At 33.7% G+C, this 15,943-nt stretch overlaps 1 protein-coding gene across 1 annotated transcript in view; it reads right to left on the reverse strand.

Moving 5' to 3' along the window:
- The window catches only part of NEGR1 (neuronal growth regulator 1), a 900,229-nt gene that overhangs the window by 517,157 nt on the left and 367,129 nt on the right, over positions 1-15,943 (reverse strand). The window contains exon 2 of the mRNA XM_024734600.1: positions 6,343-6,575. Within this exon, the coding sequence (XP_024590368.1) occupies positions 6,343-6,575 (233 nt within the window). The remainder of the gene's footprint in view (positions 1-6,342; positions 6,576-15,943) is intronic.

The following is a 15,943-nucleotide window of genomic DNA, read 5'->3' on the forward strand; positions in this document are numbered from 1 at the left end:
AGGAACCTGAAATAATGCAGCCTTGAGAGAGCAATGTGTTGTTAAGACCATCTGAACTGAATACATGACTGAACCCTGTTAAGGCCTCTATATATAAACTTTTAAGATTCTAGCGGGTCGGTTTGAAGGTCTACTCGACAAGCCTCATATATAAGCTTCCTTGTTTCTTAAACCTGCCACCTACTAATCTGAAATGGTCTGCCTCTTTCTTAGGTCTCTCCTCGCCCTCTGTGTACAGTGACACAGTTTGGAATTTCACCAGAGGAACTCCCAAGGTTGCAAATCAACAGTGATTACAGTTAATAATACTGGATTGCCTATTTGAAAGTTGCTAAGAGAGTAGATCTTAAAATTTTTCTCACAAGGAAAAAGAAAATTTGTAACTATGTATGGCAACCGATGCTGACTAGGCTTACTGCGGCGATCATTTACAATATATACAAATATGGAATCATTATGTTGCATTCCTAAAACTAACATAATGTTATATGTCAATTTTATGTAAATTAAAATAATAATTTTTAATGTAATATGTTTTACAACTATTGATAAGTATACTATGAAGTTACATCCCTTAAAGCTAAAAGTTCTTTGGCTAGGATAATGAAACATAATTATGTTAAGGAACCATTTTTATTTTGGGTGGTTTATTATTTGTTTCCCAACTAAAAATATTAAGAATATATGCTGTGGGTCTTTATCACTTCTTTGTGTTTTAAAGTAGGTCCAAAATTGGGGTTCCTGTATAAAATCTTAATCTCCCCCACAGGTATAAATAGAGATTGAATAAAACAGAGTGGGAGCCAGTCTGAGGGCTTTGTCCTAAACCATTATTGCATTCAGACATTACCTATTTTGACATCTATAAGCTCTGTTAAACTTTTCTTAGTGCTAATATTTTTCTTTGGTTTCCTTTTGTAGCTTTTTGAAAAGTTTGAAGTATTTACTGTTGAAGAACAATGACTTGAGTTTTCTAATGGATGTGGTATTTTGCCATATTTTTTTGACCATTATAGCTGTTCTCCCCTTTGGGTCTTTTGAGGAAGGTGGGCCCATGTCCTGTGATGCTGCGTTATTGCCAGCCAGCTCAACTTGGAGCAGAAGTGTGGTGTCTTTCTCTGCCAGTGTGTTCCTTGTGTGGGCTTTAATATTCATAAAAAGGATGTTAGCATTTGATTAAGATATGCTGGTCTTTAAAGAATATGGCTCTAAACTTGTGGCCACATAGAATAATTGCTCTCCAGATACTCATTGGTAAGTATAATTTTGAACTATCTGTACCTGAATTCCTATTCAAAGACCCACTGAGAAAAATAATATTTGTGAAAGTTTGACTCAGGAAGGATAGGCTCTAAAATTTACTCATAGATTAAGGAATAATCAAAAAGCAATCTCACTGTTATTGAATTAGCATCTTGTTAAATTTATTTTTAGATTAAAAAAAAATTTATACTTTCCTGCACTTCGGGTTACATTGAGAGGTGTTATAAAGAACAATCCTATGAATGAGTTCTGTGCATGCCATACAGTTACTGTTGAAATATTCCTTACAGTTCACAGTGATATTCTGAGATGACTCATGGTCAAATTATTTCCCTGAGTAACAGGACCAGAGCACTAAGAAATAGAAGTTTTAACCTTCAGGGCCATAGAATGAATAACTGCTCTTGTTTCTCTTTCTGTGTTGGGTGCTAGAAATCTTAGAACTAAAATTTTTACCAAGCTCTAAAAATATATAGAAATCATGGCAAAAATTTTATACATTTAATACATTATATATTACATTTAAAAATGTAATAATCTATTACATCTGACTGCATCCTATTCTTCTTACCTTATCTTTTGCTTCTGATTTCTCCTAATTGCCTTGGTGTACTAAATACTTTGGTATAGCCACTTTAAATTCCCAACAAATGTAAAACAATGTTAATAATGAATGGTATTTGAATGTGTTGTCTTTCCACTTTACGAAGATTTTCTCTAAACCATGACTAAGCCAGAGGCAAGGATCTAACATGCTCATAGTTAGGGATCTTTGAGTTGAAAGGAGATGGAATGTAAAGTTAGGATATTTATTAGGGAATAGCCTTGTGATAAATAGCTGGAGAAGGAAAAAGAAGAAGGTAGGATTGAACAGAGCAAGAAGTTGAGCTGTAGTGGATGCTGTTCAATAGCTTCAGCTGCTCTCAAGCCAAAATAGCGCGTCAGAGTTATCCTCCTCAGGCTGGAAGGGAGAGGCTTTTATACTCCTGGCTTTAATCAGTCATCAGACGTTGCTCTAGGCAGAACTAAGCTTTGCCTCTCTACAGCTGAGACTAACTTTGAAAGGGCTGACCGCTATATGCTGTCTGCTGATGGCACTCACAGCAGCTAGGAACACAAGCCCATCCTTGAAAAGGGAAGCATAGCACCCCGTCTATCACAAATATTTTAGGTAAGTAAAATACCCTGAGGAAATTAGGACACACTCAGCAAGTTAAACACACTTGAGAAATTATTTTGCTCATAGGCTTATGTGCGAGTCATCCCTCCTTCTATCCTGCCTAGAGAAAACCTAGAGTATATCTCCCTGGAAGGGCACGAGTTGAATGATAAACGTTCCATATATTGTGTGTGTGTGAATGTGTTTGTGTATGTGTGTGTGTGTGTGTGTGCATGTGTGTGTATCTTAAAACAATATACACTTATTATTTCAGTTTCTGTCCTGGCACATCTTAACTATTCAGTCTCACAAGGCTGCAGTTGAGGTGTTGGCTGAGGTTGTTGTATGTATATTCAGTTATTATAAAATATTTTGGGGTGTCTATTTTGTGCTGTATACAACTTAGACTCTAGACATGGACTTAAAGTAGAAACCATTGTGTTATATTTTTGAATCGAAAATATTTACATTTTATGTTTCATTTCAAAACAATATTGTAATAGGGATCTCCCTTCATAACAAGTATTCAAGCTGCATACATTTTTATACTCATGAACAAGAAAGACTCTTAGTAAATGCTACACCACATGATTTGAAACACCGGACAATTAGGTAACTTGATTTAACAGCGCTATATACAGGTGATGAAGAATTCATTTTCTTACTAAATCTATCAGCCAGTTTCCACCCCCTTGAAGCAAAACTCCAATTTACCACATTCTTCAAATTTGTGAGTACGTACATTGTTCAGCTCAGTTGGTGAAAGAAAAATATGGAGATAAAGAAAGCGCACTTGCAGAATAAATACTAGAAGGCGCTACTGTGTAAAAATTAGTTTGCATGGTTCTCAGTACAAGTGTGTTATGAAAATTTTTTTTCATTTTTTAACCTAAAAAACTTTTTCCCTTTCAAATCAAAATCAAACAGTCACAGTGGATTTTTTTCCCCCCTGTCATTTATCTTTTTGCTTTTGACTAGAACAGACCTTAAGATTTTCTGATCTGAATCCTCTTCCTTCAAATGAGAAAACTAAAGTTTAGAGAGGTTGAGAATTACCCATTTCGTAAGGGAAAATTCAGGATTGGAATCCAGGTTTTCCAACTCCAACTCCAGTGTCTTTTCTCCCCCATTATTCCATTTATTGATATTAATAGCTCTGAGAAATCAATAACATAAACAAATTTCCCATGCGCAAAGTCTGTGTGGGCAAGATATCCTTTTGATTATCCCCTTTCTAAAATGAATTTTTAAAAATAGCTCCCTTGAGTACATAGTTTCAACAATTAAAGACGAGCTTTGTTTTTACCAGCCAATGTGTGTTTGACGTTATTGATTGATAATGTCATTGATTAATAAATAGCTTTCTCTCACTTGCTAAATTTCTTTATCTTGTTGAATCAAGGCTTGACAAATTATTAGGCAACGAACATATATTTCAAAATTATCCAAATACTCCTGAGTATCAGACAACCTAACAAATTTAGAGACTGAAGAAATGTGCACATCAGTTTATTTTTGTTCATTGAGAGGAAATGTAGCTTAAGTAGGGTTTGACTTTTTAAGATATTTATTTAGTTCTTGAATTGACTGATAAGCCTATTAATTTGTTCCCTGAACTTTATTAATGTAAATGGAAAAATGCCCACATGTCAATCAACTTCTAATAAGTAATTATGTTCATAAGTACTGTAAAATTATTAGCTTTTAATTTGACCCAACCACACACATCAAAACAGTAACACAAATTATATTTTTCTAGAGGAACAAAATATTATACTGATAAAAAATTCAATAAGTGCATTTGTAAAATGTTCTTCCTAAAATGGTGCCCAAAAGTTTATACTGACCAGCAAAATTGAGTGCCAAAGTAAGGCATGTAACAGTTTTAAAACTGTGTACAGTATTAAACAACCTATGTAATATAAAGTTATGAAGAAATTCTATGGAAATTAACATTTTCATTAACAGGGCATATATATATATATATATATATATATATATATATATATGTGTGTGTGTGTGTGTGTGTGGGGTGTGGGTGTGTGTGTGTGTGTGTGTGTGTTGGGTATGGGTCTGTGAGGAACAAAATATTATACTGATAAAAAATTCAATAAGTGCATTTGTAAAATGTTCTTCCTAAAATGGTGCCCAAAAGTTTATACTGACCAGCAAAATTGAGTGCCAAAGTAAGGCATGTAACAGTTTTAAAACTGTGTACAGTATTAAACAACCTATGTAATATAAAGTTATGAAGAAATTCTATGGAAATTAACATTTTCATTAACAGGGCATATATATATATATATATATATATATACATATATGTGTGTGTGTGTGTGTATTTGGGGTCTGGTTAAAAAATATGGGCCTAACAGGGAATAAAAGAGAATAGAAAAAAGGAAAGAGGGATATTTTTAGTGTTCAGAAGTATATTGTTTAAACATATAAGAAGCAAAATGTCTTTATCTCAAGTGACTCAAATATATTACCATCAAAGTGTACTTTTCCTCATGTAATAAAATTTTTTTGTAGTGTTTGAACTAGAAACTCAAGTCAAAAGGCACTGAACTAAACAAGAGAACAGAATTAGGCTTGGATAACTGAAGAAATGTGTTTGTGTCTTGTAATCTCATGTCATTTTTTGAAGCTGGATAAACTGCCCTCTGGAATCTCTGGATAATCTTTGAATGAAGATGGACTTTTATGAAAACTTTATTATTTACTTATATGCTTTTAAATAAGGAAAATCACCAAAGTCTTCAATGATTTGTAATAAGGAAAACCACTGAGGAAATTCACTGCCTTACTCTTCAATTTATACTTTCCTTCTTAAAGTTAATTGTTTAATAAGTTTAATCATTATCACAAAGTTAAAATATTTACTAATAATTGAAGCTTTGTTTGAATTCAGTTTTACCTTTATGTGAGGAAATAAAGCTCAATTAATAAAGTTGTAGAATAACAATCTTTTCTGAATGTAAACCATGTACCTAAATTAATATTTACTGTTGATTTTTGAAGGGTAAACTCAGAAATAATACAACTAACTTGCAAATTCAGCTTTCCTGATAGGAATAAAACATGCATTCGCTGGCACTACGTTATCATATAATTTGTTATTAATTTTACTTAGAAATGCTGCAATGTCATTTTGAGTTTCACAATATACTATTTCTATGCAACCAACACATGGTTTATCTATAAAGCATGAGGATATAATGCAAAAGGGCAAAAATACACATTTTCTATTCTACTAGCATTATATTTTCCTTGAAACGTATTTGTGTTGAGGATAAATATGCTCTTATATTTTAGTATGCAAGAAAAGTAAAATAATTGGATGATTCTGTTTATATTTGGAGATTGTAAGTTAGCTAGCATGATTTATGATCTACTGAAAGTAAATCAAAGTATAAAGCATTGTGAACTATATTTTTTCAATTATTCTATATTTAAATAAAGTAATTCTAGAAGGCTGCTTCTTTTCATTGTGACTTGAATCAAAGTAAATAGAAGCTGAATTGAGACAGAGTGTTGGAAAGCTTGAGGATTACTTTTAAAGAGTTATTATTCATATTTCAAGAAGTTCTAATATTTTAATGTAGCCATCATAGGCTATCAAAAATTTATTTTAATGTACCAACCATGGGTTCTCAAAGATTTATTGAAGGGGTGACTCATAGGAAGATACAAAATGAATCATATACAAAATAATCATAATGTGATGTTAATGGATAATTTTTGATCTCAGTAAGTGGGGATTTGTATGCCTATAAAAGCCATTATACTTAATGGAATCTAGGAACATAAATCCCTGAAGACAATGACAACATATCTTTCAACATTGTCAGCTACCTCTCAGTCATTTTCATATCTAAATATTGAACATTTCTAAGCGTAGCAGGCATGGAAATGCATACCTTGCACAGTTAGATGCACCTGCATTGTTCTCGGTGTATGTTGAGTCTGAACAGAACATGTGTATGGGCCATCGTCTGTCACATCTACATTCTGTATCTGGAGGCTGTAGTCCCTTTTGTTCAATGTTGAAATTGAAACTCGAGGATCCACTGACCACTTATCACCTCCCGCAAAAATAATACTTGATCGGTTCAGCCAGGCACCCTTTGAAGCTCCATCTTCCAAATAACACCTACAAATTACCAGAGACAGAACATTATTAATCAAAATGAAAATGAGAGACAATATTATCTTTGTTCTAAGTGTATTTCCATATGCTGAATTATGGCACTGCATCAAATGCAAACATCAGCTATAAACAGAGGAGACATGAACACACTGGTACATTTTTCATTCCCAAAGCAAATATGAAACAATACCTTCCTACAGTTTGGTTTAGTTTTGTTTTTCAAGTGTGTGTGTGTGTGTGTGTGTATGTGTGTGTGTGTGTGTGTGTGTATTTTAATTCAAAGCTAGTCAAAATCCTTTTTTATTCTGTCTGGATGACAAGTAAATTTAAATAAGGTTAAATTAGTTCAAATAACAATTTCAACATTAAAACACACTTCTTTCTTTGAAATTATAAGAAGTAGAATAGGTTCATGAGCTAGCCTGGTTTAACGCAATCCAATTCTGAATATAATGTGCCAGATACATAAAGCACAGAATGGCACCATATACATGTTTATTCTTAAAATTACCTGCATTTGCAGAGCAGTAGACCCGTACACTGAAACTATGAACTGCATTTCACTGATAATATTGCTGTTGTAATTAAATGTAGCGAGGCTAATATAATACTTTTAGTAGCAAATTCTTGCTGTCTTTTCAATAAACTGACCAATAGTTTTTCCAGAAAGCATTCATTTATCCAACAAAAACACGTATGGAGCATCTACTATTCATGGATTCAAAGGGTATTGCCTTTGCTCTCCAAAACTTTTAGTCTACTAAGGAGGACAATCTAATTAAGCCAACCAATTAATACTATACAGAAAGAAGAATATTTTTATGAAATCAGGCACAAGGTACATGAGAGACAAACGAGGGTTACTTGACTTAGAAAGGTTGTTGTGAGTACAGAAACAGGCTTTCTAGAATAGAAAAATGTCTGAGATAAAGAGATGAAGAGTGGAAGATGTGGTGTTCTAGACAGAGGTGCCATATGCAGATAACTCCCAGGAAAGGTGAGAGAGACAGCCAGGCATTTTAAGGAAGTACAGAGAAGCATGGGATATAAGGTAGGAGAGATGAGAGACAAAATTGGAAAGGTAAACTAGAGCTAGATGATAATAGCAAGCATGATGACTACTATTAGATTTTAAGGCCAAATTTGAAGCCATTTATTCAGAGTTGTATTCTATAACAAAATTTAAAAATATAGCTTTGTATCTAATAGGAGTCAGTCATATCAAGATTTAGAACAGAAGGCTGTGGTCATATATCAGTGATTTTCCTGAGGACTGGCATTCTAAGTTTCAACCTGAAAACGTTCTGATACAAATTAAAGACTGGTTCTCTTAAATGAGTACAAAGCACAGCTACAGAATGAAAATACACATACATCGAAATAGTTTGACAGCATTTCTACAGAACACCTTGGGGGATTGAACACAGTGTTTTGAGATTGCTACAAAATTGCAAGCTGAAAGCAACAGGGTAGGCTGCTGCCAACTGTATCAAACTAATCAGTGGGTGAAAAAATAAGGAACAAGCTACATTGCAGAATCTAATTTGCAGTCAGCTTCAGCATCTACAGAATACAAACTAGTAGAAGTCATAAAGGTCATTGTTAATTGAAAAGCTTTTCCTGATGTATTTAATGAAGAAAATAAAACCCACTTTAATGACATAATTAAACAATTATAGTATATTGTCATTCTTAATAACATGCAGAAAGAAGATACAGGGGACATAGTTCCCATTTCACAAGATCACATGTGTACTGGTATAGCATAGAACACTGAAATACCACTATTAGGATTATGACAATTCTGCTGTCTGTATTTAATATCTGGGTTCATCAAATGTTTATTGTGTGACCTCTGCATTTGTGGCCTTCACACTTTTTCCTATCTGGTGCTCATAACAACCCTGTGAGGTATAGATTGCTATGCTCAATTCATCCTTAGAATATAAATGGAATTTTGTGGTTAAAAGACTTGCCCAAGCCACACTGTTAGTGGGTGGCAAAGTTGAATTCATTATCAAGCCTTCTATTTCCACATTCAATGTCATTTTCACCGTAATGCAGATCAAAGACTTTTAAAATAGTTTCAGAAATGGGAAGATGATTAGAATGTTGCAGACATTACTGCAAGTAATTTCTTATTTACTGAATGTGACCAACTGCTTAACCTGTCCTATTCTAAAGGAAGCAGAAAATTAATCATTAATGGATATTTTACCATGAAAGTCTGATTTAGAACACTCTGCCTGGCATTTCCCTTTCCCTAGAGACAGCAGCAGCTTTACCTTTATTTGGGGGGGGGGGGGGGAAGGAAGACCACAGCGAGTAACTAGTATTTAGATACTAGAGCTTTCATAGACCTGATATCGGTTCTAACTCGTAATCTTAGCATAAGCACTATTCCTCTGTTCTGGCATGCCAGGGACCTTCACAGAAGAGATTCTAACTTCTTCACTAAGAAAAAATGAAAAAAAAAAGGGGGGGGCTCTTTGTGTCTCCTCAGCTTGGATAACTATCTTCCATAATTATTATTGGTCCCAGCCCAAAGCTTTTCAAGACATACATTAGGAAGACCCTTGAAAGAGACTCAGGGTAAAGAAGAAAATTGGGGTATTATTTCCTTGGACTTCTGTAGAGCAATTCTCAGATTACACTACTGAAGTAGAACCTAAATAACTCAAATTACCATATATGGAATTTTACAAATTGTGAATAGCAAGGCCTAGGAATGACTTTCTATTTTTATAAAAACATAAGATACTTATACATACTATATGTAGTTTTAAGCTCAACTATAAGATGATTATGTGAAATATATGAAATAGGCATATACACATACGATTCCTTGAGAAAAAGGACTTTGTCTCCTATCTATCTACCTCCTCTTTGTTCTCCACTTCCCCCCTAGTTTGTTTTTGGTTTTGTTTTTTTCATGTACACAAAGAGGTACTGCTAGATATGTGTATGCTGTATTAAGAAGAAATTCTGGAAAGAAGGAAAGTATTTAGGGTATGATAGAGGGGAGCAGGAGAGTGGGAAAAGGACAGAAGCGGTGAGAATTTCATCTTGTACTCTTTGGGTATCAAACTTCTTTTTTTAGTTGAAGAACACTAATGTGTAAAGATATAATCTGTTGGAATCCTTGCACACACAGAATTTATAATTTAGCAAGGATGATAAATTATATTCATGACTAACCATCATAAAGAACAGGAAGTAAAAATACAGTAATTAAATTGCTGTTATAATGGATTATTATAATTGTCTGAGGGTCTCTGGCTTCTGCCCTTGACCTTGTTCTCCCCACAATAAACAGAATGAACTTTAGAGTTTAAATCAGATCATCGACAACTCTAAGCCTTCCTATTTCACTCATAAGAAAAATTCTTAATCCCTATAGTGACCAATCGTCCTATGTAATCTGGCCCCTTGATGCTTCTCTGACCTTGTCAGTTCCCACTCTTTCCCATTTACTCTGCTCTAGACTCTGGGCCTCCAGCTGTGCTTCCAACAAATCACACTTGCTCTTGCCCTAGGAAGTTGGCATTTCTTACTGCTTCTTCTGCCTGGAACTCTCCTCCCCAAGAGGTCTGCATAATATATTACACAGTAGCAAAGTTACACAGTAGCAAAGGTGAGGGGTTCTCCTGTTTAGGATGGAGAAATTAATGTGTGAAAGAGAGGTTGGTAAAGCAAAGATGATCAGATCACTGATGAGAGTAGGATGAAGCAATAGTTCTCGGGTCAAAAACTTGGATCATTTTTCATCTCTGGACTTCCAAATAGAACGTTTTAACAGCTAGTGATGTTAGGATCCCTTTGAAGTCTAGATAATGAAATAATCTGAATAAAATGTTTAATAATGAATATATCCTTTAATTGAGTATGGCACAGCTTTTTTTGAAAGTTTTTTCCCCCCACTTAAAAAAATCTTCTAGATAACCTACTTTATAGGGAGATGACTGAAGCAGTTCCAAAAATACACTCCTCAGCATAAGCTGTACTAACACCAAGACAAATATCATGACAAACACTTAAATTTTCAATCATCTGGATGTTGTGTAACATAGTTCCAAACATCTGGTTGTTGGAAAATGTATAGAAAATAGCTTTAATACTTTATTTTGTTCAAGATTGTTATTTATTTAAACCCAGGCTTAAGATAGTTAATGCTTTTCTAATAAGACTGGCACTGCTGCTTCTGAAATCTTTTAAGGAGCTCCTTTATAAATGACATTTGTACGTATCAGGCAGGTCCTTATTTTGAGGGTATAAAGTCCCACTTGGTGAGGTGCTAGTTGAACAAAATGATGTTGGAGTAATTCTAACAGACTCTCTCTGTGACACTATCTCCTGTGGTGATTAAATCTGAAAGATGGACATCAGAGAGCTTAGTGGAAATTAGCATATTTGGTTATTTATTATTTTTTAAACTCGATTAAGAAATTAAGTCTGTGGCTGCTGAAGAATGATTTTTTCCTTTCATATCTCTAAATTCCCTGTAACACATTTCAAAAACAAGCCTTAGCGCCATTACCATTACCCCACACAGCAGGATTTATTCCACTCGATGGAGAAAGACCAGCTTTTCTCAAGACGTGTTGATTAATGAAAGCCCCTATTAAAGGTACTAACTAATAAGAGAAGAAAAGTACAATTTCCCTTGGAATCAAAGCTAAACCATGTAAAAATGATCTACCTATGAAGGGATTGGCCAGCTACCTTCACAGCTGTCTTTTCATCATATCACAAAGTTCTAAATTTGACAGAAGAACTTTCAAAAGCACACAGAAAAAATTAAAAAATTCAGAACATCATACAACCTCCATGCTAATTCTGCATACAAAGAGAGCTTTGATATCCTGGTTTCAAGGCCAATATGAGGTAAGAAAAGTAAAGTAGAGATTAAATAGAACAGAACAAATTCTATTTCCTCACCCACTTGCCTTTGTTTTTAAGGTTGTTCTCTTCTTAATGTCTTTCATGCCAGTTATTCCTTGGATAATATAATAGATATTGATATGGGTATAGATATGAATATGGATACAGATAATTATAAACATACATGTATACATGTATATTACATAACATGTAGTATTTACTAGACAATAATATCTTTATATATAATATTATGGGTGAAATGCTTCCTATTATCTTTCTATTTTGGCAAGTGTAGGGCGTGCATGACTTTGTCAAGGGAAATCCATAATTTGGATTTCAAATTGTGGATTTTCAAAGAATCATCAATTTGTCTAATGAACTTATTTAATGAAGCACTCACACTTATAGATGGTGAAAATTATATTTCAAAATATATTTAAAGAGATTTCTAAGTGATAAATGCACTTCTGCAGGTAACAGTTCAATACTATTTTGTAGATAATATATATATACTAACATTACTATCTGCCAGATACTGTTCTAAGCACATGATATCTATTTCTCATTCAATCTTCACAATAACCCTTTGTGATAGGTACTGTCAAGTTATCATTTTGCTGATTTTACAGTGAAGGAAGTGAGGTACAGAGAGGTTATGTAACTTATGACTTGCTTATTGAAATTTGTAATGCATCATAATAACCTTATTATAACATAACTTCATTAAACCTCCAGGCATAAGTATGTAAGTAATATTAATGACACATGTACATTTATTTTTAGAATGGGAAATATGCCATGTTGGGCACATTTTACTTTTTTTTTTTTAATTTATTAATTTATGGCTGTGTTGGGTCTTCGTTTCTGTGCAAGGGCTTTCTCTAGTTGTGGCAAACGGGGCCACCGCGGTACATGGGCCTCTCTCTATTACAGCCTCTCTTGTTGCGGAGCAAAGGCTCCAGACATGCAGGCTCAGTAATTGTGGCTCACAGGCCCAGTTGCTCTGCGGTATGTGGGATCTTCCCAGACCAGGGCTCCAACCCATGTCCCCTGCATTGGCAGGCAGATTCTCAACTACTGCACCACCAGGGAAGCCCAGTACATTTTACTTTTTACATGGTAGCACACACACACAAAAAAAAACAGAAAAAACAAACAAAAAAAACCCAAATAACGTTGATTTCTTATTTTGTAAGAGAAAGAAATTGATTTTCTATACATTTTACTCTAGTACATCTTTGTAATAATAAAGCTATATTAAAAATGTCTTGGATAAGATATTGAAAGTTATGAGCTACCATGTAATTATAACAGCAAATTCTCAAACATACGTATTTTTGATATTGTAAAACAGAAAAGAACACTGAAAATAATAAAGCTTTAAAAATTTTTTTTTATTGCTTTTTCATACATTCTATACCTAATTAATGAAAGAAGTGAACTTTAATGTGATCAGGCAATGGTATTAATTCATACCTTTAAGTCTTATTTTAATGCAAAATTTATAGTGTCTGTATTTTTTAAAACATATATATATAATATGTATATATATACATATATACATGTATGTGTATATATACGTATATAAAACCCAACATATTAAATGCCTAAGAAATAATCAAAATTTGGTTTGGGATTAATCTCTAAATTCCAGACATTGAAATCACTCATTTTAACTGATAATCAAACCATGCTTTTCTATAATACTACAAATTGCTTTATCTTTTTCTTTTCATTGTCTCATTTAAGTCAAGCTTCCATTTTAGCCTGTCTGACCATGTTTAGAAGAGGCAATGCCAAGGAATTTTTACTTTTAGGGTGTTTTAATACATTATTTGCAAATCACTCAACATATGAATTAACATTTATTAAGTAAAATAGGCATGGATAGAGTGAAAGAAAGCCTATATATTGACTAAAGAAAGTAGGAAAGTCTTTGTGCAACGTACTGACATTTTTGGCCTATTACTAAAGTCTAATTATGATTGTCTTGTCTTGATAATAATAAGAAATTCCATTTGCTGAATGCTGACTATGGGTTAAGTGGTATGGAAAATACTTTCATATATGATCTCATTTAACACTCACAAAAGCATTTTGAGAGGTAGGTAGGTCTTATTATCTCTACATTAAAAATGGTGCATGCATGAATTCAGGATGGATAAATGAGGCAGAGAATGTAAAAAGGAAGAGGAGTTACATATTTGAAAAGTTAGTTTAAGACTAGCTCTGTTCAAATGGCCTTACTCAGGAATCAAACTGGAAATTTCTTTGTCATTTCTACTTTTTAAATTCAACTAAACCACTTGCTTTCTCCCACATGGACTTAAATGTGAGATATTTGGATCTGTAAGGGCTTCAAGATTTTTGTTATCTGGCAGGGCCTCGAAGCAATTCAACCACAGACCTACACTCTCAGGCAGGTCAATTTTAGGAAAGAAAACATGAAAATGTATGTCAAGAAATTTTTAAAAATTATCTGTTCCTGCACAGGCCTTTGAAAGTCATCATATATCTTTAGGGCATTTATACCACAGTTGGAAAATTTTTGATATCTGAAATGCAGTGTTTTGTATCTTTTTCTACTGTTAAGCTATTTAACTCTTTATTTAAAGCTATCAGCATTATTTGCCTCTATTTTTTCTCCTTTTCAACATTCAGCTTCTATTACCTAGGGGTAGGGAATATAGACAAATGAATCTATGTGAGAATTATTAGAATATTAGTTTTCATATTGCCTGTACTGTCCCAAAGACATTCTTCATGAACAACATGGGCTTGTTGAATAATTGCTTTAAAAGTCTGAATTCCTTCTATTTCAAGTGTATGTTTAAAGTGTATGTTAATGTTGCTGGAAATCTGAGCCAGGCTGCATGATAATCATCTATTCATCAGTAAATTAAAAATATTTAGCTAGTCTTTTAAAACTGCTGGTAATAATATCTTAATTTTGCTAAATGTCCAGAGCTTAATTATTCTTTTTTGTTTACTCAATATTAAAATACACTTGAAAATTTTTAGCTAATACCTGTGTATTTTAAATATACGTGTTGGTAGTCTTTTGGGTTTCTTTTCTTTTCCAGAAATCTAAAATATACTTTTCTCTGTGATCAATTCTTTCATTATTGTTAAACCTTTGTTGCTTCAAGAGGTATGTGTGTGCTTCAAGAGTTGTGTGTGTGTGTTGTGAGAGAAGGGAGGAGAGACACATTCAGTGTAAAAATGCACAAGAAGTAAAAATGAATACTTATAATTACAAGAATAGTAAACAATGGCAAAATCTGAATATGTAACCAACATATAATTTATATTAATTTCATCTGAGCTCTTTCTTACAGAAAGTACCAGAATCTCTCTAAATATTAATGCTTCTCTTGCTAGAGGATCCATCCAGTAGTAGTATCTAGTGGACAGCTGGACCTGTCATATCTCAGTGCCTGGCTGGCTCAGGAAAGCATATGCCTCCAAGGGATGTAAAATTCCACTGTGATTTAGGAAAAGCTGAAATTTCAGCCATGACTTTCTGACTAGATCTCTCCTTACTAGACTGCTGCATATTTTCCTATCTCCGTGACTGAATCATCTCTCAAGGTCAGAATTCTGTGATATTTGTCACTACTTCCTTGAGTCACTATAAAAAGCAAACATGAAGAGTAAAAAAGAAAACCATCATTATAATGTTCTCTAAAAACAAATGAATTGAAATCTGGGAAAAATACTGCTATGGTTTCTCCAAGATAGTTTTACCTTGAATTCAGAACAACATGGAGTTGAATCACAATTCTTATTGACACTAACTAGCCCTAGGAATTTGGGCACTACTTAATTTTTCTAAGCCTTCACATTTGATTCTTTAAAATGAGGATAGTAACATGTACTTAAAGAAGCTATTTTGGGAAGATTAACTGAAATGTTCCAGGTGACAAGACCTAAATACCTCACCTTAGATGTCATTTCTTTGGAAAGCCCTCTGTGAAATCTCTGCTCCAAGCCCCTAGACAGCTTTAATGGACCTTTCCTAAAGCTTGCATTTCCCCCAGCATGTTAACTACCTTGCTTTATTACCCTGCACTGCAAAATCCCTTGCTTAATTGTATCACCCCTGCTAAACTGTAAAGGACCCCGGTTGACTTATTCACTATGATGACCAGTAATGAGCACAATGTCTGTTACATAGTTGGTGCTTTAAAAAAATGTAGTTTGAATAATATGAGGAATTGAAATAAGATATTGTGCAAATGTTTTATAAAAGAGAAGAAATCAAATTCTTCTGGACACAGAAAAGGGTGGGACTAGGTCAGAGCAGGTTTAGTAGAAGAGGTAGCACTGGCATTCACCCTACTCCCACTGTATTTTAGAGCTTTTGTTCCTGATTATTCTAAATTAAAACACACACATGAATCTCTGGATTTCCTCTATGGTTCCAAAATGGAATATATCATTTGGAACAAACAGGAATGCCCACTGTCTACAAAGTTGTTTTTACCGGC

The sequence above is a fragment of the Neophocaena asiaeorientalis genome, unplaced genomic scaffold (genome assembly GCF_003031525.2).
Source record: "Neophocaena asiaeorientalis asiaeorientalis breed wild unplaced genomic scaffold, Neophocaena_asiaeorientalis_V1.1 scaffold15, whole genome shotgun sequence".
Classification (NCBI taxonomy): domain Eukaryota; kingdom Metazoa; phylum Chordata; class Mammalia; order Artiodactyla; family Phocoenidae; genus Neophocaena; species Neophocaena asiaeorientalis.